Below are 25,656 nucleotides of genomic sequence, written 5' to 3'. Positions count from 1 at the left end.
TCCTACCATGAAGAAAGGAAGCTGGAAAAGCATGAAATAGGTTGTGTTCATAATTTCACTTCTCTTTTCCAGGCTACATCTTGTAGCCCTCTCCATCTGTCTAGAGCCAAAAGAAAGAAATGCATAAAATGTCAAATACAGCATTTCATAGCACCTTTCAGACAGGTTTGTTAAGTCATTTTTTTTGCTGTCCAAACCAACTGTTTCTTCCATTACAAAAAAATAAAAAAAACACGAAAAGTATACAGATGGGACATTTAGCAAGTCAAATAAAGTCTTTATCAAATAGTTAAAATTCTTCCTTGCTAAGAGCATAGCAGTCAGTAAAATGTATAAAAAGTCACTTGGGTACTAACCAGTTTGCCTAACCTCACAAACTGTCCTTAGGTTACTGGACAGAAGAGGTTCACTTTTGTAATTAAGGAGAATTTTGCTGAATTAGCAGCTGCTTAAAATATGATTTTCAAAGGATTTTTTCCCCTTAGGGAAAAAAACCACCAAACCTAAATTCTGACACATTTTTATAGTTAAACCAAAACAACTGATAAATCAAGGGATTTTTTTTATCAAAATGTTTATAACTATTTTTAACACCCATTTGACTTCAATAACCTATTAACAATTAGGAAAAAAAAGTCTGTTGAAGGTGTGAAATAAAAGAAAATACTTATAATGATACTGGGCATGTCTACATGTGCAATTAATGTGGCTGAATAAACTCCGGTGTAGTTCTCACCAGAGTTCATTGCTCCTGGGCACTGTGTTTGAACATGCACCTGGGACAGCAGCACACTGAGCCAGGGCAGAGCAGCCCCAGCTGGCAGGGTGCCTGGGGTGGAGAGGAGAGTAGGGGTCAGCCTAACAGCCCAGGGCTGTTTTGATCCATCTCAGCATGCTGCAGAGAGGCTGGCTAGGGCCTGAGGGCACTACAGTATGGGGCTAGCCGGCAGGCAGCCCCTGCACTGAAGCACACTTGTACCGCAGCCAGCCTCATCAGCATCTATAAGTGCACTGTGGTGGAGTAAATAATAGTTAATGGAAATAGGCTTTAGGTCATATGTTATCCCTTTTCTACCAGAACCTGAACTAGTTCCCCACCTAAAAGCATCCCTTAGTTATAAACAGGAAGATTGCCAATAGAAGCTGTAGAAAATTAGAGTGGATATGGAAGTCAAACACTGATATGTAAGTCAAATATAGAAAAAGGTGGTGCCACCGATGAGCAAAGAGATGGCCTGTTTCAGACTCTTTAACCCACTTCCATCTTGCTCTACTTCTTTTAAACGTTGTGGGCACTGCAAAGCAGCCTTGCATTTTGTGCCTTGCAATCTTACAACATGCAACATTTAATTATGCCACAACTTCCAAGCATCTCCTATTCAGATAAACACACATTTCTAATGCACACCTAGGAGTTTAACAACTGATAGATTCTACCTTCCCCTCCCACTCTTCTACAGCTTGTTTAGCCTGCATCCACTCTACAGAATGATTATGTAAGCAATTCAACTGTCAAGTAGTGCTTGGACTTTTAGATGACACCTCCGATAAGCCATTTAAGCCCAGGTATAAAGGACCATTGAACTCAAATAAGGGCAGGGAAGGGGAACAGGGTTGGAAGAGATATACACATACAAAGACATAGATGGACAGGGCTATTTCAAAAGGACTACTGAAAATCCAAATAAGAACCCAAATTAACTTTACAGCGAGGACAAGCTCTGCAATACAGAAAGTCTCACATGGTTGTGTGCTATGACGACACACAAATGCAAACATTTCAGCATGCAAATTTAGTCACATCCAAATATACTTATTTACATTCAACCTGTAGGTCCTGGATGGCAAGTGGGGAGATTTCTAACCACTGGGAAGCAAACCACAGGCTTGTCCTGGGGAAAGAAGTCGAAAAATTTTGCAGGCTGGAATAGTAACTAGATCGCGATATTTCCTTATTGCAAATGAAAAATACACCAAGTAAATCTACAGATCACATTCTACATTGAGATACAGTACACAAGGGTAATCAATAGCTGAGCAATAAGCAGCAAAGTTTTATGTTTGCAATTCACAGCACACCAGAGCACATTTAATATAAGAAAGAAATTGCCATAAAAGTTGATTAAAACAGAGCCAAGTTTCTCAAAGCAATGTTAACTCAGCCTTATTTTATGTATTCTAAGATCTAGTCTTTTCTCTGTCCCTATAGCCAAAACCCCTTGGTGAAAGCTGCCATTATTGTATCCCACAACTTCCTTATCCCCAACTCCCCCACATGCAGATCAACTGCCTCTAAATCGATACAGAATACAGCCACTAACATTATTCACTATTCTAAGCACATCACCCTTTGGAACTCTTCCTTTAGCCCCCCATTTTTTGACTGCAAAGTCCTAAATACTCCCCTTTGCCCCAAACTTCCATGTCTCTTTTTGAACTCTTTCACCTTCTAACATCATCTTAGATTCAATACGTGTCCATTTTTCCAACAATCCTTGCCATGTTTTTCTTCCACATCACTCCTTATGCTTTGAATGACCTCCTTAAAACTGATCCAAAAAGGTTAGAGTCCCTGTGGATTGTACACTTCTGCCATGCCTAAAGGAAACTCAAAATATTTAATTTTTGTTAAAGCTTATTAACTTGTCAGAATCAATCTTCACCTGGGCCATTTTATTTGTACGGCATACTTCTCTTCCTTGTCTGCGTTAATTTGTCTCGTTCAGGATATATGCTCTTTGAGACAGAGATCTTACTTTTCTTTATGTTTGCACAGGGCACAATACAGCATGGGAGAAATCAGAATCAAATAAACTGCAGGTTACAATCTCTGTTAACCCAATACTAAGGGCACAGACAAGACATTACAGTTACATGAAAATCACAAAACAAATAGGCAACACTTGGTACTTTACTTTTAAACTGCACAGTAATGTTCGCCATGTTTACAAGTTAACTTAGTTGTTAATTTTTTATATTTGTAGTGTTTGATTTGAAGTCCATTTTTCTACACATTCAAGAGATAACACCTGTGTCTTGCTGTAAATACAGTCAAACACAGTCAACGTGTCTATCCATTAACCAATATGAGTGGGATCAGGTCCTTACTGACTAGCATAAAGTTAACTGAATTCACTGGTGAAATGACAATTCCACCAATATTCATAGGTTAGGCACAATGCCACATTATCAGCTGGATTGTTATTTGCTTGAGGAAGAATTCCAGGTTTTACAAATTCTTTCCAATATTACTCAACTGCCATCCTTTCCTTTTGTTTCTTACCTCATTCTACAAAGTAGGCCCGAGGCCATAAGAACAGATGGGTATTCTTAGCCTAATGATAGACCATATTTTTAACTAATAATTAGTTAACAATAGTTTAACAAGACAATACGTTCACAGAATAGTTGTCAGAAACATCAAAACCTATACAGAGTAGTTACACGAGGAGCTGTTCACAATCAAATGGGAGACCCACGTGCTCAATTCACAGTCTGGTCTTTACACTTGTCAACAATGTGGAAACAAATCTCATACCACCCAGGCATCAAATTTTGTGAAGGAACACCTGTGTCCCTGAAAAATATTTTTAAACTATTACCAAATGTGGGTGAGCAGTATCACCTAACTGAAAAGGGAAGTAAACTTTCAGGCACTGATCCTTTTAAGGTCTTTCTATCGGAACTTATCAACCACAGAAGACACAAACGAAAGCAAATCAACTGAAAACCAAAAACCAAAAAGGGTAATAATTCTCAGAGGCTTACATCTTCCAGGCAGGAGGGGAGAGAAAACACCGTTCCTCTTTTAGTAGCCATTCCCAGTGTTATTCACAATCCTTAAAATCTTTACTCTAGGGCTTCCCAGGTCCACACAATTTAAGCTTTTCCCCAGCCAGCTCCTGTTCTCTAAAGGCATCTCTCCCTTTCAGACCATCTGTCTGAGAGGTGAAGCAGCTCTTCCAAGCTCTAACCTGACCTTGGACCTCTTCCATCTGCTGCCTTGCTTAAGGGCAGGAAGTTTTATATGCAATTTTCTGTGCAACATGAAACTAGGTGCAAGCATCTGACCCATGATGACAATCACCAGTTTTAAAGGCACAATGATCATAGCAGGAGGAGTAGAAGGCACACACATCTCAAGACCCTGTGCCCTGTTACAATGTCTTTGATATGGGGGAGTGAACAAAAAAATGGCATCTTCTAAATTAATAGACTAGTGTGCATATTATATGTGTAAGCTGGAGATAGAGGTAGAAGAGATAGACAGAAAGGATGTTCTAGTACTGAGGTGTCAAACATTTGGCTACAGGCCAAATAAAGCCTGTCATACTGCTTCATAGAATTTGGTGACACAGCTAGTGGTGGGCAGGTCCTGCTACAGAATCCAGATCCCTCAAGTCCCAGGAGATATAGTACTTAACAGCAGGGGGGTATGCGAGGGCTGTGCCCTGCTCATCCTGTCCCCACTTGGCCCACCACCAGTTGTGCCACCTCCATCACAACAAGCAGCTACCTTATCTAAAGCTACCTGCCCCACTCCTGCCACCACGGTTGCTACAACCCCCTCACACTCTGCCCACTGAGAAGCCCAGCAGTTTGGATCCAGACCGGGATGAGTTTGACACCTCTGTTCCAGTAAATGAAACACCACATTGTGACTAAGAAAATCCAAGTTCAATTCTTAGCTCAGCTACAGACTTCCCATGTGACCTTGAGTAAGTCAAATCTTCCTTATGTCTCAGTTGTCATCTATCTGCTAACTGGAATAATATTTGGCTACATCAGGGCAGTCCAAATCACAGTCCACATGCAGCTTGCAGGCCCCCACAGCCACCTTACCCACACAGCAGAGGGCAGTATCCCAGAGGCTCAACCCCATAGCATGTCGATGGCACTGTGTATGGCCCCCTGGCCACAGAGAAGTTGGACTGCCCTGGGCTACAGCACCAGGATGGATGAAGAGGATACTTTTTATTGTCTGAGAGAAATGTTTAGATGCTACAATGGTAAGAACCACATAAGTATCTAGAGAGGATACATTTTGAATACAAATTAAGATTTTCTATAATTTTTATTCCAGAGTGAACTTGGAGCAGTGTCCCTGATGAACTGAACAGGATTTTTAAGTAAATTCAAGCTACACCATGTTACTGGTGATCATGTGTGAAAAGGAATAAATGCAGCCTGACCTTCACATCCACTCTGCACTCTGGAGGATGGGCGGGCAATTAGATACAATATCACTGAGATGCATCATAGGACCCACCAACATCAGTTTTACAGTCATTTGTTCAAATATAAGCATACCTCATAATGTTCTCTACTTCTCTAACTGGTTAAAAATAAGTTTTAAATTAAATCAAAGCTAAAACAAAATCTGGTGATCTCCTGCAATTCCAAACAATTACAGGTAAGTACTCCATGTTGTACAAAGACAATGACATTAGTTACAAACATTCTGGAAAAAAAACCCCTACTTCCACTGCAATTCTTTACATGACTCCCAGATATATCAGGTGTCAGATATACCAAGGTAATTTTCTACCCATTCACACAAATGGGTTTTCTGGTGTAGCAGAATAATAGATGCACAAGTTCCAGCAAATTTTTCAAATAGAAAAAATTAGTGAACCAAGGATAACTCCCCACCAAAAAAAGAGAAAGAAAGAAATGAAAAAATCCCAAAATGTGATGACTAGTATTCATATTAACCTGTATCTATAAGCCACCACATTACAAAAACCAGGAGTGTGTTAATGAAACCTACTGATGACACAAAGTTGAAAAGGTGATTAGGATGTTACACAGGATAAACTAGATGAGCATGAGAACTAAGGTTATAGAAATGGGATGAAATGCAGTAGTAAAAAGTCCAAGGTCATGTACATAAGGACTAAAACAAGTATACAACTATACTAAAACAACACTATAATTTCTGCTATAAGCTGTGAGCTCACTATTTGGAATTAACCGAGGAGAATGACCCATACCTGTTAGTCAATCATAAAATGATTATGAGCCACCATTATGCTAAGGCTGTGAAAAAACAAAATGTGCACCTGGCATGTCTCAGAAAAGACATTTCTAGTTAAGATGGGGAACTATTAAGGTCAATGTACAAAGCACTGTTGATACTTCTGATCACAAGAGATATTAATTCAACCTAGAACCAACTCGGACAAGGGCTGCTAGCATGATCAGGAAAAATGTGAGCCTATCTTATGAGAAAATTTAAAAAAAGGTTGTGGTTTATTTAGCCTAGTAAAATGAAAGTTGATGGGGGATATAAATTGCACTATACTAGAAGTCTCAAAGATATATCCTGTGGGCTGGATTTGGTTCATGCAGTCCCATCATCCAGCCCCCAGAGCTGGCCCTGGGAGTAAGATGATCCATGAGGCTGGGCAGGTGCATGTGTTCAGGGCCTGGAACATGTACCAGACATCCCCCATTCCAGCCACTCTGGGATCTATGCCACAGGCAGTGCTTCCCACACCCTGCCAGTCCAGGACATGTGTTGCATGTAGCACAGATTCTGGAATGGGTGTCATGTGGCAGTCTGGTGAGGGCAGCTGCCACGTGTTGCAAACGGTGCCCACTCCAGCCAGTCTAGGACGCATACTACATGTGGCACCCACTGTGGCCAGACTACCAAACAGCACTCGTTCCGGCTGATCTGGGATTTGTGCCACATGTAGCACCCAATCCAGCCAAACCAGGACCTGTGCTACACACAGTGCCTGCAGCACCATGTGTAGCACGGAGCCCAGAGCAGTTGGAACAGGTGCTGACTGGCATGTGGGAGATGGAGTCTTGGGGCCCAATCTGGCTTGCAAACTGGCCCCTTGGCATTCCTCTGGCTCAAGGGTCCAGGAGAATTTGACACCCCTGTGCTATACAAACACTCTTTGGAGGCAGGTCAACACCCAAGAGGTAAAAAAGACATTTAAGCTAAAGGCCAATGTTGGCACAAGAACAAATGGCTATAAACTAGTAATGAATAAAATTTAAGCCAAAAAAAAAAAAAATCAGAAGGCTTCTAGCAAATGAGGGTCTGGAATGGCTAACTGAAGGAATAGGGGCAAAACAGCTAAACAGTTTTAAGATTAAGTTTTATCAGTTTCATACAAGGGAGTATATGACATGGCAGCTCACTGATCCCAGGAAATCCTTCTAAATCCACATTCCTAACTGGAGCTCACTCAGGAATTACATCTGCTCAATCCAGACCACAATCTCATCCTTCGGGCATCAAGGGTTTTTGAAACTGAGTTAAAAAAAACAAAACAAAACAACAACCCCCCCTCCCCCCCCTTTTTTTAAACTGACATAAAAATACCCTACCTTTATTTCATGTAAGGCTGAGCTTTTTAAAACAGCATCACATAGGTTAGTAGTTTCCATTAGAGATTAGGGGTTTGTGACAGTGCACCACTGTGGCAGAGCACAGATTGTGCCTGCCACTTTAAGGGGTCTGAGTAGAAAGTAAGCAGCCTGCAGGTGGGAGTAGGCTCAATCAGGCAGGAGCATGTTAGGCAGCAGGCTGCCTGATTGGTGGAGAGGCTGGGAGTCTGAGTATAAGAGCAGAGCTGGCAGTTGCTGCAGGGGGGCCGAAATAACATCACCCAACTGGAGATCTGCTGCTCCCAGAACAGCTTGGAGATTCAGGGTAGGATCTATGGGGATGGAGGAGGTTCCTGGTCTTGGGGAATGACCTAAAACTACCCTGCTGGGGCGGATGGTGTGATGGGGCTTGTAGGGACAGGGTAGTCTCCAGGAAATACCACACCTGTGCCTCCCCAGTGAGAGGCAAGTATGGGGCACCAGAAAGCCTCAGCCTCCACTGCCTCCCGTGGAGGGGACAGGCTAGGGAAGCACACCCCAGCAGAAAAAACACAGAGCCCAGGCCCACTGAGTGAAGCCTGAGGCCCAAGGGGCATTAGGCCCAGAAGCCTCAGTATGGGGATGTGGAAAGACTGAAGCCCCAGTGTGGGCACCGGGGCCCAGGTAGGTCTGAGGATGCCTGAGGCCAAGTCTAGGCCGAGTGTGGCCCAGCTAAGGAGCTGGGGGAGTTTGTGGGTAGGGATGCCATCTGCAAGGCATGGGACACGGTAGAACGGGAGGTTTGGAGCCATGCATTAGCCGTTGGCATCAGGGCAGTTAAATGGGCAGCCTCCCACCTAGGAACAATTTAAGTTACATCAAAGGTGTGGCAGGTGAGCATACTGCCCTAGACAAGTGGACAGGTCAACATTCAGGACGGGCGGCCTGGGACGGCCCACATGTTACAACCATAAGTACTAGAAAAGAAGAATGGAATAAGGGATGATGCATGCAAATGCTGACAATCAAGCAAATTACATTAAAAAAAATGATGAAAAATCAAGACACACTCACCACTTTCCATCTTTCTTTGACTAAAGTTCCCACACTGAGGATGTCTGGCTGCTCCCCTCCTCCACTCATTGCAACCTCCTGATGCAGTGTAGTTGCTATGCAGAGTCTACGTCAGTACAGATCAACCAGTTCCCAGAGGTGGCTTCCATTTAACCTGAGGCTAAAGAAACAGAGATCAGCACAGAGGAGTTCATTAAATGTAGTTACAGCTGCACAATTAAACTCACAAATAAAACCTCGGGATGTCAATATTTTAAAGCTCTAATGCCTGTTGCTATTTCAGACAAGGTTCCTTGGGTGAATTTGATATCTTTTATTAGACCAACCCAAATGGTTAGTTAACCATTTGGGTTGGTCTAATAAAAGATATCAAATTCACCCAAGGAACCTTGTCTGCCTATGTCCTTAGACCAACACGGCTACTACCCAAACCCCTGTTGCTATTTCAGGCATTTTAAATTCTACAGTGTGGTATGTGTCAGTAGTCTTATTTATTATTATACATACATAAAATTGTAGTTTGTATGCATTATAATGTTGCATTGTATTATTCTGCACAATTAGTTAGAAAAAAAAAGAAGAATGAAAAATTTTAAGTATGGGCAATACAGCAGTTCAATGAAGGAGTGGCCAACCTGTGGCATGTGTGCCACAAGTGGCATGGGCAGCCTTTCTATATGGCACATGGTTAATCAGAGGGACAGGCAGCATAGCAGCAAATATGCCAGGAAGCAAAAAACAGAGCAACGGATCAGGCAAGGGAAAAGGATCAGAGTAGCACCTGAGTAGGATGCAGGGCTAATTTGTGCCATTTCTGCCCGAAAGGTTGGCTTCCACTGGTTTACTACATGGACAACAGCAAAAGAAGTCTTGCCGCCTGTATATAATATCTATACAGTACATGAAAATGTTATAAATAAACTGAAGCCACAAAATACCTAATAATCACAAACAGGCAAGATCTAGGTTTATATTGCTCATTCGAAAAAGGATTTAAAAAACTACAACGCTTCTTAGGTTCCGAGGGTGGCACTGACACCAGGAGAAGGTACTCTTTAGCTATTCTATCCAATTAGCAACCAGTTTAAATGGAGATCTTATTCTTCCATTACTAAACAGGTCCAACCATGCCAAGTTTGGGCATTCTGGCCCAATGTAACATGAATGCAGATCGCTGACAATTAGCTGAGGGTCAGGTTCATCTTTTGATTTATTAACCTACTTCTGAATCTATGTAAAGCTATTTTTGCCACCAACTGCATGTACTTCCCATGAATCTCTACCTAATCTGAAAATGTTTAAGTCATCTGAAGCTGTGAACCCTAACCTCCTTTGGAAAAAAACAAAAAACAAAACAAACAAACAAACCAACCACAGGGCACAATTTGGCCAGTCAATTATTGACACAGGTAAAAGAGAAGAGAAGTGTTCTAAAACCTTGACCTAACTCCAGCCCTCTTGGTTGTGAAGGAAATCTTCCAAATAAAAAAAACTAAATACAATCAATGCCATATTGCGCCTTCTTGCCTCAAGCTCATGCATGCCAAAAATCCTATCACCATTTACAGCTTCCCAGGTGCAAAAAGCTCCAACTGTCTCCTATTCTGCTGCCAAAACTGAGCTTCCCTTCTGGCAATTTCTGTATTACAGCTATGTTGTCATTACAAGAGCCTGCAGCAGTTTCACAGTTTGAGGACAAAGTTAAATATATTGAATCTAGTATCAAAATAATGCTCATTTATGAATGTAAACTTGAATATACAATACAATTTCCAGTTTGCAAAAAGGTTTGGAATGTTGCATTAGTCAAATCCTCATAGGTGATTTCATATTTACTCAAATCCAAGAAGATTTCAAATTTATGAACGCCTCCTCCCCCGACAATAATTTGATTCTATACACAGAAAGTTTAGGAGCTTGTTATAATTTTCCATATTTAGAACCATATTGGAGAATGGTCTTAATTCATTCCCCTCCACTGCAACAAAGAAAGCAGTGGCGGGGGTGCATGTTGGGGGTGGCAGGCAATGGGAGTGTCAACTGGCCTGACTCCTGCCCCTTGCCACCACACAACTGTCCCTCGCACTTGCCCACTTGTAGTGCCTGTTGCCCCCTGGTGTCTGGTCCCTGCCCTTCCCCTGCCACCTCCCCTCACCTTGCCACTTTCCCCACTACCCTGCCTCCCTCCTCCCTTCCAATTACCCTTAGTCATGGCTCCAGCCCTGCACCAGCTCATGGCACACAGTACATGGTGGCTCCAGCCCCCAACTATCCAGTCAGCAGTGGCTGCAACAGCTGCAGTTCTGGCCCTGAGACTGGGTCAGACCTGGAGCAGAAACCAAGGCTGCAGCTGCTGGCACTGGTCAGAAGTGGGCTGGAGCCACCATTTGGTCTGTGCCCAGAAAACCAGAATTGCAACTGAAAGTAAGCAGCAGTGTGGGGAAGAGAAAGCAGGCAGAAGAAGTGACAGGGAACTTGAGTGGGAACAGAGGTTGCGCAAGGCAGGTGAGGGGGCAGTGGCTGTGGCTCTGACCCTGAGCCCAGGTTGGGGCTAGGGTCAGGGCTGGAGCTGCAGTAGATGCCTGTCCCCCTACCAGCCTTGTACTCAATTCCAAGATGAGGAGCTTCTTCCCTACCTCCACCCCTCTGCACCATGTTGAATGAAGGAAAAAAAACCTCATCTTGGATTGAGGTAAATAAGGATACATTTTGTCTACCATACTGCTATTAATTGTCTATAAAGATAAAAATTAAGAAAATGTACATGTGCTTTACCTGAAATTTTCCTTTCTGGAAAAAATAAGGTCTACAGATACATGATGCTGGATCTTTGTTCTCTGCAGCCTAGAAGGCAAATCAAAAAAAACTTTCTGTCAACTCAAAATAGGAGGTGTATTCCTCCACTTCTGAGAAACTTCCATCTAAGATATTTCCATGGTTTAGGAAATCTTTAACTGCTCTGTATCAGTGAGAAAAGATTAATCATTGAGACTAAACAGAACATTCATCCTGAAGTGCAAGGGATTGAATAAACAACAAATTGTGAGTGCCAATTACTTACCTGCTATCTTCTCAATTAAACAACCTATTCTTTGATAGGTTGAACATCTGGAATGCATCACTCCAAAAAGGAAATTTTCCAGAAAGGTGCAGCTAAATTTTCTTATTCTTATCCATAACACCAGGATTTTCACCATATGGGCTCAGATTGGGAGCTATATACATGTATGTGCAGACAGTAAAAGGCATCATTTCACAATAGTCACTGTAATACTACAGCAAGAGCACCTATTGACTGAAAATTCCCTCAAATGATGACCGTCTCATCTGTATCATCTGAAGGAGGTAGAAAGAAACAACTCTGTGGCTGCCTTGCCATTTTCTTTCTACAATCTTTCTGGTCTACAAAGCGTCCACAGGAGTGATGGAATGAACTCTTGCTATTGAAGATGTAATTGCAAGTGGGATGCAAACAGATCTATTGCTGAGAAACCAAATTCCTTTACTATGGAATAAAAACAGCTTTGGGTGCGCTGTTGTTTTTCTGCAGAATCTCTCCTTATGCCTAATAAACCTAATGGGCATAACCTTCACTTTCCCTCGGGTGTGAACAAAGCAAGCTGACAGCAGATTTTCGTTCACCCAGGTCAGCAACAAGTAAAAATCCTCCCTGTCACTGTTGCTCCCTTTTGTCTTTTAACATATGACATGGTTTGATGTGCTGTCTGTCAAAATCAGCACACGAGAGGAAACAGAGCCTTTGTCCCTAGCTCCTGTTGGTATATACTTCAATTGCTTTTATTTGGACCAGTTTCTAGGGACAGTCCTTTATACCATGCAAGTGCCCAAGACTTACAGCTATGGCAATATCTGACCAGGTGGCTTTGTCTATTAGAAAGCCTGGTTTGAATCTACTTTGACTCAGAGATTTGAAAGTGTTCCTGCGGTGAAAGTCTTCTGCTGGAAGCAGATAATACAAATGAAAAAAAAGTAAAAAGCTCTGTAGGAGTCTAATGCAAGCACATCCCACAAGGAATAGCCACACAGAACACTGATCTTGGAAGAGAAAAAACATATGAATGGATGCTTCCCTTGAGAAGCTATTCTGATAAGTCTTCTCAGCTTCTCCAGTATTTCCTGCAATAAGAAACTCTGTAGGAAGACAGCATCTGTTTCCACTCCAAGATGAGGGAACCAGTGAGACAGCACTGACAGTCAAAAAACTGTGACAGTAGCTGTGAGTAAGTCTGAATGAGGAGGAAGTGGTAGATGTGGATTCCTTCCTGTTTGACTGGATCTGTTGGAGGGCTGCTATTAACACTACCTCCATTTTCAAAAGCTTCCATGATACTAGAGATAAGCCAAAGGATGAGGACTTGTTCCTGCAGAATTCACTTCTGAGAACAAAGTATAGGAAACATCCATAAAACTATCAAATTGGGATCCAGAACTAAGTAGCCTCCAACTCTACCAATATTGTATACCCCTTTCGTTGCTGGCAGTTAGTGTGGATTTTACGATCTCCATTGCAAATTTTGATTTCTTCACAGATCTGTTGAGATATTACAGTCTTCTGCTTTTTTTTTATTTTTTTTAAACAGATTGAGAAAAACTTGCAATATTGTTTGCCCATGTCAGCACTGATTACGGAAGTGTGCAGGGGCACTTGAGATAAAACATGACAATTCCAATTTATTTATTCTTTTGGCTTTACACAATGATTATGCATGAAAAAGAAGTAGAGATGATGTCTTTCTGGACTTGTCTGCAAAGAACCTGCTTATAGAAAAGACCGCTCACAAAATAATCTCTCCCAGTTAGAAATCCCAAGTTCATGATCACCATGAAAACAGGCACATTTATTTCTGGTGGTGATATCAAGAAAATGCACACTGAGGAAACTTTTAGCCTTCTATATGAAGGCCAGGAAGGTGAATATGAACTAGACAGAAATGAATAAGCTTGTTACTGCTTGCCAGATCTTCTCTATCTAGGCTGCTGTAAATCATATTATTCCCTAAACATCTGCTGGAGTTAAGACGTGCAGAAGGTGGCAAGGCAAGGTGACCTCCACAGAAACTGTAGGCCAAAGTGAGGACATTAGCGCACAGGGACCCACAGCAGCAGTTAAGGACAGTAATCCCACACTTTTTCAAGTTTTTAGGTATGGCAGCATATTCCCTTATTACACCAAGGTGCCAGAGGGGGAATAGAGTTAGCTCGTCCACAGCAACTGAAGAACTAAATCATACCTTTAAAGTGCTCAGAAAGTGAATGACAACTTTTCCTCAAAGTCTTTTAATTTTAATATTTTGAGTTTCCAGTTCTAATTAGAAGCATTTATCTTCTCCTCTTAAGCAAGGAGGCTTTTCCTTTGTTTAGGAGTTGGGGTACATACAAACTTAGAAGAAACAGCCCAGGTCTGTTATTTCTGCATAAATTTTCCATTGTTGCATTAGAGAGGATGATCAGGAAAAAAAAAAAAATAAAAAATCAAGAAATCACATCTGCCCATCCTGCATCTATGAAAGTGAGCTAAGGAAAACTCACACTGCTGCACTTCATGAATTTATATGATCAAAAGGAAAAATTTGCTTTGCACTTAAACTTGGCAGTGAGGAGGAAGAGGATCAGGAGCTCTGTCTCTTTCCTTTCAGCTTTCCTCTTTTGGGACATCTAGAAGTTTGTGAACATCAGCAAGATTATTTTATCCTCTTTGATCATCCTCTTCAGACCAAGAAGGAGAAGAACCTCACAGGTCCAACCCCAGGCTTAAAAAAGTAAGTTCAGTCTCAAAGTTTGTGCTTGCCAAGGTCCAGAAGGAGCTTTCCAAGGTCCTAAACTCTATTCAAAAGATTTCTGGGCCTGCACTGAACTCATCCCAGAAGCACAAGCTCCAGCACTAGAAGCACTAGAAGTTTAAAGGGAATCACTGACTTGTTTCCAGATACCACAGCTGAGCTAACATTACTAGTAGAAAGTAACCCAGAGCCACAGAAAGACCAGGCAGTAAGAAGAGAGGATTCAGGCTTTTTTTAAATCTGTCTGCATTCCTAATGGTAGCTTCCTGCCCCTATAACAGTAGGGAGGGAGGGGTTGGGCAGCTGATCTGCAGTCAAAAGTTGGGGTTACAGACATGGGAGTAAGCAGCTGAGCAAGAAGTTTCCCTGGACATCTTATACTCTGCTTCAAGCTATGTGCCAGAGAAGGCCCTCACTTGTGCTGAATCCAGAGCCTGGGATATACCAAGGGATTTTGCTGCTGAAGTGCTGCCATTGCTTGCTGGGACTCATCCTACTGGGGTGGGGGGGCCTGAAGGAAATCCTGTTCCAGTCTATGCACTTGAGAGGGGCTCTTCAAATCTCCACACAGGAACTCAAAATCAGCAGAGGAGGTACAAGCAGCAGTTTCTGGCAGCAAGATGCAAAAGTTTCAGAAAGGGCACTGCCTCACCATGCAAATAAGATCCTGATGACCTGGAAATTTTGAACAAGCTTTTTTCCCCCCCCTCCCCCTCTACAAATCTGTTCTGCAACAGTTGAGACCTGGCCTTCCCGACTGCCTCTAAGACTGCTGGTGGCAGAGCCACAAATTCCCTGATACCACAGATGCAGCCAGGTGCCCAGAGCAACTGCAGCACATAAGAGCAGCAATGACTTCTGGCTGCTGTGGTGCCACTAACAGGATTGTACAGCTGAAGTGGCAGCATTTTTTCTGCCCCTCTCCACCCCACCAGAAATTGGCACCCAAGGCAGCAGCCCTAGTCACCCTGTCCTAGTTATGCCTGCCAATGATTAATAGGCTTGGTCTGTCTCCAAGGTGGCCTAGAGCAGAGATCCATTCTTTGGGATATGTGGACCTCATTACAAATAAGAAAACCACAGTCTAAATTCACTTCCAGCCAAGACTTGCTTCTCAACACGAACGCAAATTTATATCCTTATTAATTCCCCAAATCTACCAGAGAGACCAAAGGAAAATTTGAAATATAAGTCAGCTGGAAAACTACATTTCTGTTTTAAGTCTACAGTAAATTAATGGTAAAAAGAAATCTGAACTACAGTTGCTCTGGGTTCAGCCAGAGCAATCAATCAGAGAATCAAGGCAATTCATTCCCTGAGGCTGCAGGGGAACAGGCCTCATGTGCAGCAAGCCTGGATCAATGCCCTGGGCCCAGCTGGTCCTAGGGGAGCAGAGTGGCCAATCCTGAAGTCACAAGCTACAGGCTGTACCCACTCCAGACTTTAAAGTTTAAAGCCTGCGGTACTCTGTCCTGAGCCTCAGCCTACAGTACTCTGTCCAGACAAAGACTTAGGTACATGCACCTGACCTTTTTGTGCTTCTTGCTTCACCTATTGGATCTCTGGTTTTGAATGCTAGCCGACTGTGGTTCCAACTCCTGGCATATCCTGACTCCAGCTTTGGCTCCTGATTCCACTTCTGACTTCTGGCATCTCCAGACTCCCAGCTCCCTGAAAACCTGGCTCTGTCTCTGCCTGTATGTCAGGTGACCATCCCCAACTGCTCATGCCCCAGTCATTAATACAGAGGTCAGTTGTGTTTTTTCACACCATTTATTATAATTTACCTTTCATGAGAGCCTTTTCAAAGAAACCCTTAATTTGCTCATTTACATTAAGCATTCACTCTTGGCGTAGGAATAGCAGGCCTATTCTGCAAGTACCTAAAACAAAGTGTTACAATAAATACTTTTTGCAGAATTCTTTGAAAATATACAGCACAGGAGAAGGGCTGTTATACAAGCATGGTTTGAACACACCCCTAGCACTGCTGACTGAAGGCATTTCCATGCAGCCACACACCCCCAGCTCTGTGCCACTGCCCAGACACATTATGGGTGGGCTGCATTCAGCCCATGAGCCATTGTTTGACACCCCTGCATTAGGCAATTGAGGTTTTTTGATGGTAACACAGTACTGCAATAACAGCATGATTTGGAAGCTGGGACCTCGTAACTGAAAGAATACCTTTGTAACCTTTACACAGGTTGTCTACTGGAGACAAAGTTAGGACGTTGCATCCGTTATCAACAAGCCTACTAAGTTTAAATGCCAAATGATGGCAAAGCAATCTTCTGACACCCCAAAGTATTATCCATACTAATTCTACTATTAATAATTTGTATTGCATATAGTCTATTGTCCAAGTAGGAGAATATGGACACCTCCAGTTTATGCAGGGAGGACATAACTATGGCTAGGCAAGAAAGACAAATCAATCAGCTAGGATGGCTTTTTTTTCCATAGCTCCACATGACCTTTGACAATGAGGACCTACTGGTTCAAAGTAGAAGGCTGCAGCTGTGGACTGGTTGCCAGACCAAAGCAGTAGCTTCTTCTTATATGTCTGTAACACAGTAACTTCAGAGTGCCACAAAGAATTAAATCCAAAATTCCAGGCAATACACCAAGAATCAATGGGCAGAATTATATTGATCTTGGTGGAAATTTGAGAATTGGAAGAGTGAAACTAGGGGTTAAAGAAGCCTCCAACATCTAGCTAACAGGCCCAAAAGTGCTGTATCTATGCTAACTAGTTCTGCAGAATACAGCTATTTTACATCTGGCTTAGGAGCCCACGTGTGCAAAACTACCTTTGATACCTTTGCCTTGGATCATGCAGAAATGCCCTAGGACTAGACTCTTAAAAAGTCTTAAGCCTTTGCTAAAGCGATTGTACACTGCCAGTTATGCAAGGCATATATACATCATATGGGATCACAAGGGGAAAAGCAGAAAAAAGGATTCTAGAGCATATTTATATTCATTTTTTCTACAAGCTTCATTCTGACAGGCTCTGATTGATTGAGCCACTGCTGTAGGAGGATCTCCTCTTTATATGCATTCTAATTGCAGTCAGGGAAGGTAAACGCAACCTGTGCCTAGATACCTCAATATGTGATTAAATACAGAATACACAACTGAAGAAACATGGTATACTGAAACCTGATCAAAAACTAACACGTTCAAAATCATTCAAACACTACATCTCTGCTCTTATGCTGTGTGCTCACACAGGACTTTACAATTATTTATTTCCCCAAAGGTCCTTTATTGGCAGGGTGTAAGAGAAGCCAGACAGAGCCTCCATTACAGGGTTCTGAATCATAAAGCAAGGATGGCAAGATAACTGCTAGAGGGAGATCGTTAACAATGTATACTGTCAGGATTTTGAAAGACTTTTTTCTAATCCTATCAAGATTTTTGTACTAGATCTAAAACACTATCTTGACAATATTCTCTGCCAGCACCAGGCAGTGTACCTGCCTAATGGTAAAGTTCAACATTCCCAAATCTACTTAATCTATTTAATGAAAGAGAACAAGCAATAATCTTAAGCTCTCAGTAACAAAGCTGTTAAAAACAATGGCATGTTCAGGTTTTGTTTTTTGGGGTTTTATTTTTAAATCAATTGTCTTTGGGCTCTGACAGGTTAGAGTCACCTCTTTGATGCAAAAGTGTAACAAAGGAAAATATATAGACTATATAGGAATAGAACACAAGGCTTAGGTTTGAGTGACCATCTTTTGATAAAATGATTATCTGCTGGGCAACAATGTGATAAGCTCTCCTTATCTTTCACTATAATCTCCATCCACATTAATTTTATCAAATGACTTTCATACCATTTATTTATATGTCATTGTCTAAGAAGCTTACTGCTCCCACCAGCAGTCTAGGGTATAGGTGAAGGTTTATAAGGCCTAAAAAACTCAGAACTGCTATGATAATTGTAACAGCATGGCATGGTAGCCAGGCAAGAAACAAGAGAAACTATTTATTGTACAGAAATGCTGTAAACAGATACTGGTAGTTCAAACATAAGATTCATTAAAATTATGTACATGTGTCAGGGCCATAAAAATACTTTCATTATGTTTTCAGATATCTAATATCCATACTTTTAACAGCTGAAGCATGTCATCCTGCAAGCTTGCTTGCCCATATGGTTGAATTCTTCATTTGCAGTTACAACAGGAAAAAAAAAAAAAAGAACGTAGTGAAAAAACTGAAAAGTACTTCCTCAAAATATATTGCTGAGTTCTGAAGAGAGAGATTCACAGTCATTGGTCCACATATGATCTTAAGTATATGTATCCAATAATATACCCAATCAAAAGCCTAACATGGCTGCTCATATAACAATTATTAAAATAAGTATAGATATTAGAAAATATGTTGAAGATTTTGAAGTGTATGCATTCTGGAAACTAAGGCTGCATCTTACTGGTAGAGATGACCCAAATTTTCTTTGAACAACTTTTTCTTTCGATTTACATCTGCTTGTTGAATGAATTGCTCTTCAGATGTAAAGCATTCTAGGAAACATCAGTCAGTTTTGAAAGAAATTCTCGTGTCAGAAAAATTCCGTAACTTAGAGCTTGTGGCATTCGTGTCAGGTTTCTGCAGCTTAGTAGGCTTAAGAGCCATAAGAAAACTTAAAGAAAACTATTTTAAGGTGAAATATCCTTGTAGAATAGAATTCAGATAACTACACAAGACATGAAGAGTTCAAGATAGACTTTTTAAACTAAAAAGGTATTGCAGCAGAGCATGATTCACCAACTGAAGGATTGACAGAACTCCAGATTATTTAAGTGGCAAGCCATACAGACTGAACATGCTTCAACCTCTAGAGCAAGCAAGTCAGTAGCCAAGAATAGGCTGAAATTAAAGCGCTCAAAATTTTAAAACCACCAGCAATAAATAGCATGCTACATGCAGTTAACTTGTATATTACTGTTCTAAAAGAAAATGCACTACCAGAAATGTTCTTTAATAACCAACTTAACTGCTATGCTACAAGTGTCCATTTCTGACTCAATAACAAGGTCCCTGACCCACAGGAGCTTTGCAACAGGTACAAACCTCTTGCAGCCCCAACAGAGCTTGCAAAGCTGCCAGCTCCTGCAGGCAACACAGGCTCAACTGTAGCTACGGCCCCCGCTCTCCCCAAGACAAAACACAAAGTTTTTGTTGGGGGAGACTCCATCCTGAGGGGGACTGAGGAGGCAATCTGCTGTCCCTACCCCTTAGTCCAGGAAGTTTGCTGCTTCCCGGGAGCCCATATCCGAGACATTGTGGAGAAGATCCCTAAGCTCCTCCAGCCCGCTGACCACTACCCTATGCTCCTTACCCATGTGGGCACAAATGACATGGCTCGGAGCACTCCCAGCCAGGTCATGAAGTTCTACAGGGATTTGGGAGTGGGGCTAAAAGGTTTAGGGGTGCAGGTGGCGTTTTCTTCGATCCTCCCAGTCTCAGGCTACAGGCTGAGGAGGGAGAGAAGGATCCAGGTAGTGAACCAAAGATTGCAGTGCTGGTGTTATCGGAAAGGCTTTGGCTTCCATGACTACAGTTCACTCTTTGGCGAGAGAGGCAGTGAGCTGCTGGGAAGGGACAGCCTCCACCTCTCTCCACTGGAGAGAAGGCTCTTCTCAGCCAGACTGCCTGACCTGCTCCACTGGGCTTTAACCTGAGCCTGCCAGGGGATGGGGGGACTACCACCACTGCTGGCTGGCTGAGCAACCCTTGCAAAGCCAGCAGGCCAAGGCACTTAAGGAAGCCCACCCCTGCCCCAGCCCTGGAGCAAGCTGTGGGCAAGGCAAGGGCCCCCAAAGGGACACTTGTATGCCTGTACACAAATGCCAGGAGCTTGGGAAATAAACAGGAGAAATTTGTCCTCTTGCTTAACACAAACAACTATGATGTCATAGGGATAATGGAGACCTGGTGGGACTCCACCCATGACAGGGCCACGGATATAGACGGCTATACCCTGTACAGGAGGGATCGAGTGGACAAAAGGGGCGGGGGTGTAGCTCTCTATGTCAAGGACAGCTACGCGTCCCTGCAAGCCGACATTGGTGCCCAGGGTGGACGACTAGAGACCCTCTGGGTTAAAATCCATGAGGAACATGGCACAGGGGATGCAACGGTAGGAGTCCAACACAGACCTCCGACCCAGGATCAAGAGCTTGACCAGGAGTTCACCAGGGAACTGGCTGAGGCCGCACGCTCCTGGTGCATGGTTGTCATGTCATATACCCAGACATCTCGTGGGAAGAGCACTTGGCCAAATCCAAGCGGTCGCAAAGCTTTCTCTCGTGCGTGGACAACCTCTATCTAACTCAAGAAGTCTACGGGCTGACAAGAGGTGAAGCGCTGCTCAACCTGGTACTGGCAATGGGGGATGACCTAATCAGTGACCTAATGATTGAAGGGAAGCTGGGTGACAGTGACCACGAGCTGATCACCTTCACCATTCGCTGTAAAGCTGGCAAGTCAGTCAACAATACAGAAGTCCTCGACTTCAGGAAAGCTGACTTTGACAAGCTCAGGAGGTTTGTCAGGGAGGCCCTAAAGGGCCATAACCCAAAGGGGAGGGGAGCTCAGGACGAATGGTTGCTCCTCAAAGGAGCGATCCTGGATGCACAAGCAAAGTCTATCCCATCTCTGAGGAAAGGCAGCAAAAGGGCACAGCAGGCCCCTAGGCTCTCCAGGGAACTAGCGGACCTCCTGCGCCTAAAAAGAAAGACCTACAAAGGATGGAGGACTGGATCCACCTCCAAGGAGGAATACTCTGCTCTGGTCTGGACCTGCAGGGAACAAACCAGGAAAGCCAAGGCTGCGACAGAATTCCAGCTAGCTACAAGTATCAAGGACACTAAAAAGTCCTATTTTATATATGTGGGGAGCCAGAGAAAAAGCAAGGACAACACTGGACCCCTGCTAAACCAGATCCAACAACTGACAACCAATGCCCAGGAAAAAGCCAACTTGCTAAATGGGTACTTTGCGTTGGTCTTTCACCAGTCCCATGGGACACCCCTGTCCATTACGGGACAGGGAGGCCTGGGTGAGGGAGATTCCTTACCCCCCCCCCCAATCAAGGCTGACCTTGTAAAGGAACACCTTGAGAGGCTGGACACGTTCAAGTCAGCTATCTCTGACAGTTTATACCCCAGGATACTCAAGGAGCTAGCTAACATCATAGCTCAGCCCCTGGCACGGATCTTCAAGAATAGGCACTTCACCAGAGTGCCAGGAGAAGATTGGAAGAAGGCCAATGTGGTGCCTATCTTCAAGAAAAGGAGGAAAGTGGATCCGGCAAACTATAGGCCTGTCAGCCTGACCTCTATCCCGGGGACGGTCTTAGAAAAGATTAATCAAAGAGGTCATTCTTAACAGCCAGCACAGGTTTGTTGCGGGTAGGTCTTGCTTGACCAATCTTAATTCCTTCTACAACCAGGTGACCCATGATCTGGACAAAGGAGAAGAGATTGATGTTGTATATCTTGACTTTAAAAAAGCCTTCGATCTGGTATCCCAGGATCACCTCTTGGCAAAACTGGCTAACTGCGGCCTCGGCTCCATGGTCAGACCCAGAGGGTAGTGGTTGATGGTAGTCAATCGTTGTGGCGCGCTGTGACCAGTGGGGTCCCCCAAGGCTCTGTCCTTGGGCCCATACTATTTAACATTTTCATTAATTATGTGGACATTGGTATCAGAAGTGGACTGGCCAAGTTCACCAACTACACCAAACTCTGGGGTAAAGCGTCCACACCTGAGGACAGGAGGGTGATCCAGGCTGACCTTGACGAGCTCAGGAAATGGGCGGATGGGAACCTGATGGTGTTTAACACTGAAAAATGTAAGGTTCTCCACCTTGGGAAGAAAAACATGCAGCATCCTTATAGGTTCGGCAGTGCTACGCTGACTAGCACTACAGAAGAAAGGGACTTGGGGGTCATGATTGACTACAAGATGAACATGAGCCTTCAATGTGATGCTGCTGCTAATAAAGCAAGCAAAATGCTTGCTTGCATCCACAGATGCTTCTCAAGCAAATCCCAGTACATCATTCTCCCATTGTACTCGGACTTGTTGAGGCCGCAGCTGGAGTAGTGCGTCCAGTTTTGGGCTCCACAATTACCAGGATCTGGGGGAACATCTGTTCACCAGAGCGCCCCAACGGATGACAAGGTCAAACGGTCACAAACTCCTCCATGACCATTTCAGGAAGAACTTCTTTACTGTCTGAGCCCCCAAGGTTTGGAATAGACTGCCGATGGAAGTGGTTCAAGCGCCTACTCTGAACACCTTCAAAACATATCTGGATGTTTATCTTGCTGGGATCCTATGATCCCTGCTGACTTCCTGCCCCTGGGGCAGGGGGCTGGACTCGATCTTCCGAGGTCCCTTCCAACCCTAATGTCTATGAAATCTATGAAACAACTACGAATTTGCTTTGACTGAAGATATCTCAAGCCACAGGGAAACAAAAATAGTATGCAACTGAATAAAATTAAACAAGGAAGGGAGAAGAAAAAGAAAGGATGGGCTAGCTCACCACTAATATCACAGTCTCACTAGCCAATTTTAAGAGTGGCTGGTCCTTTTAAAGGAGAAGGAGGCAACCCCTAGTCCTGTTCTAGACACAGTCCAGTTCCCAGGTGAAAAGTGTAGATGTTGATCAGGACAGATCCTAGCCAGAAAGTTTTAAAAACGCTTCTGAGAAGGGAAAGAAAAGCAGGAGAGCCTGAGGGAAATACTTTTACTACTAAAAAATAAAAAAGAAAGGTGATTGACTCAGGGCTCCACCCTGAGGCAAGAAGAGGGAAAAGGTCTCAAGGGTGGGTTTGAGTAGAAAATAGTGTCTCTATGTGCGAATAGTTTTTTTCTGTTTTGAGAATAAAACCAGACTGGAAGGTTGCAAACCATAACCAGTGGGGCAGACTGAATTCTCCCTGACTGGGAATCCAAAGCTTAGCTTATACCAACAGTAGGGCAAGGTGAAGACTATTGCTGATGTCAAAATGTTACCATCCTCCCTAAAGTCTCCATAACAGACAGAGAAGCAGTTATTACAGATATTTAGCCTCTGCCTGAGCCTACCAAAGAAGAGGATGGAAACCATTTAAGAGGTATACAAGCTGTACTTTAGAGAAATTAAGTTCCACCAAGGACAGTGTTCATAAGACACAAAAGGTTGTACAGCCATAATGCTATCTGTAACTGTGGTGGTCCAGAAATGTAAAAAATAGTATTCAGTACAAAACAGTATTCAGTACGTGAGTACAGCATTTCCCAACCAGGGTGCCGTGGAATTTTGGACTGGAGCCACGCCCCCTGCTAGCTGGATCCAAGGTCCCCACCTGCTGCTGCCACGGACACAGACAGACAGGAGCATGGCTCCAGCCAGTGATTTGCATCCAAGTGCTGTGTTCAGTCAAGCCTCACCCCCGCCCGCTCCACACCCAGCTGCTCGCCACCCCTCCGCGCCGCATTCGCTCGGTGTGCTGTGGGATGGGAGAGGCCCAAGTAAGTGTGCTGCTGGAACCAAAAGGTTAGAAAATGCTGCATTATGCGGCATCCACATAATCACTGATGATTTCCTACCCCTCCCCCCCGGCATGTATTCAAATACTTCTCTTTACTCAACAGATATTAAAAACATGAAGAGATTATATCTCAAGCCATGAGAAAACAAAAAATAATCAATTCAGGTACCAGTACAGAACTATCCAAGGATGTGCAAATACCTACAAAGTCTTTCTGCCATTCTATCGTCCTGAACCCCTATTAAGGATGTGGAAAAACATATTCCATAGTAGCTACCTACAGAAAATAAAAATCTTTGCAAAGCAGATGGACTCCCTACCTAATTTGGTGGCAGGAAATTGTCTATAACCAAATTGTCAGCATCTTGCTCAAGATGTCAGCAATGTTTTATCAGGTAGGCTTGAAAAAAAATTATCTCTGTCTTGCCTAGGAACAATCTTGCATTATCATCAGAGTAGACAAATTTCTTTAGACAACAGCATAACCAAACAACTATTTAGAGAGGAACAAAGTCAGGCTAGTAAAAATTTCCTGTTGTGGGAAAGAAAAACAACACACAGAAATAATTTGTAGTACCATATTTACTCAAATTCAAGACAAGTTTTTGACTGCCCTCAGTCAACACAAGAAAAGAAAACAAGCCTTGTTTTGGATTTGAGCACTTGTGCTTCGACTGGGCCCTGGGCCCACACCTCAGCCTGGAGCCAAAGCCAAAGCTGCCAGGGCTACCACTGATGCTGCCACTTGGAGTAAGCAGCAGTGGGCCAGTGTGGATCTGGGCCCAAGCCTACGGTGTCGGCAGCAGGGGTCTGCGATCAGGCATGGAGTGGGTTAGCTACGCACTTCAGAGGGGGTGGGGGAAAATCATAAAGCAGCATGGGTCAGGGGATATAGTAGTAGTGCATGCTGCTGCCCCATCCCCCGACCTGCACTGCTGCTGAGCAGCATGCACTGCTGTCTGGTCCCACACACATGCTGCTGCCTGATCAGTAGCAGTGTACTGGGGGAAGGGACAGCAGCACAAACTGCTGCCCTATCTGTTGACTCGTACTGCATCCTGATTCTCCGTGCAATTGGGAGTATGTGTGCACTGCTTTCCCATCCCCACCAGCATGCTGCATCCCCATCTCTCACACCACTACTGACTGGGTCAGAGGATGTGGCAGCAGTATGGGTCAGGGGATGCAGCAGCAGTGCAGGCAAGGGAGCGAGCTGCAAGGAGATGGGACAGATGGCAGGGGTGCAGGCAGTGGGGATGATGGCAAAGATGGGGGTGGGAAAGAGTGGGCAGTCAGCAGAAATGCAGGCATGGAGGGGGGAATTAATGGGGAAGCAAGCTGTAGGAGTGAGGTTGCCTCCCCCTCACAGCTGGAGACAAATCCAAGACAACCCTCCAATAATTCAATACTATACATGGAAAAGTATAATAAATGTATAATTTTCCATGTATAAAAGCTAATTACTGGGATGTTATCTTAAATTCAAAGTCATTTTGGATTCTGGTAGTTATATGATACTTGTGTATACCATTCAAAGAACAAAATCCTAATTGACATGAGTCACAATGTTTTTAATTGTTTACCTCCGCAGAGTTAGGAATAAAAGGTAATTTACAATATTTGGAATCCTGTTTGTTACGCCTCTCAGACTGGGTATAGTGCAAAGTAGCCTTAAGCCTCTGGAGATGGCCATCACAGGTGATACCCCAATTACAGACAACTGATGGAAGGCAGCTCTGACACTTGCTAAAAAACCCACGCCTCGATCTATCCCAAACATAAGAGGAACAGGGAGCATATCAGGAGCAGGGTACGGACATGACAATAGAGCTCTTCCATGCCCAGTCCTCCATAAAGTAGAGCTGCTTCCTTGGAACTTTAAAATTTATGCT

General features: G+C 43.5%; 1 protein-coding gene across 4 annotated transcripts in view; it reads right to left on the bottom strand.

Annotated features, from left to right (window-relative positions):
• Window positions 1-25,656, bottom strand: part of TTBK2 (tau tubulin kinase 2) — a 222,912-nt gene that overhangs the window by 171,634 nt on the left and 25,622 nt on the right. For 3 of the 4 annotated variants that reach the window (XM_019496582.2, XM_059722946.1, XM_019496584.2), the window contains exons 2-3: window positions 11,176-11,244; window positions 8,401-8,560 (exon numbers count right to left, since the gene is read on the bottom strand). In XM_019496582.2, the coding sequence (XP_019352127.1) occupies window positions 8,401-8,469 (69 nt within the window). In that variant the 5' untranslated portion in view covers window positions 8,470-8,560; window positions 11,176-11,244. The remainder of the gene's footprint in view (window positions 1-8,400; window positions 8,561-11,175; window positions 11,245-25,656) is intronic. The other variant, XM_019496583.2, reaches the window with a different exon arrangement.

This window comes from Alligator mississippiensis, chromosome 2 (genome assembly GCF_030867095.1).
Source record: "Alligator mississippiensis isolate rAllMis1 chromosome 2, rAllMis1, whole genome shotgun sequence".
Taxonomy (NCBI): Eukaryota; Metazoa; Chordata; order Crocodylia; family Alligatoridae; genus Alligator; species Alligator mississippiensis.
This window is presented reverse-complemented; position numbering and strand designations above follow the sequence as displayed.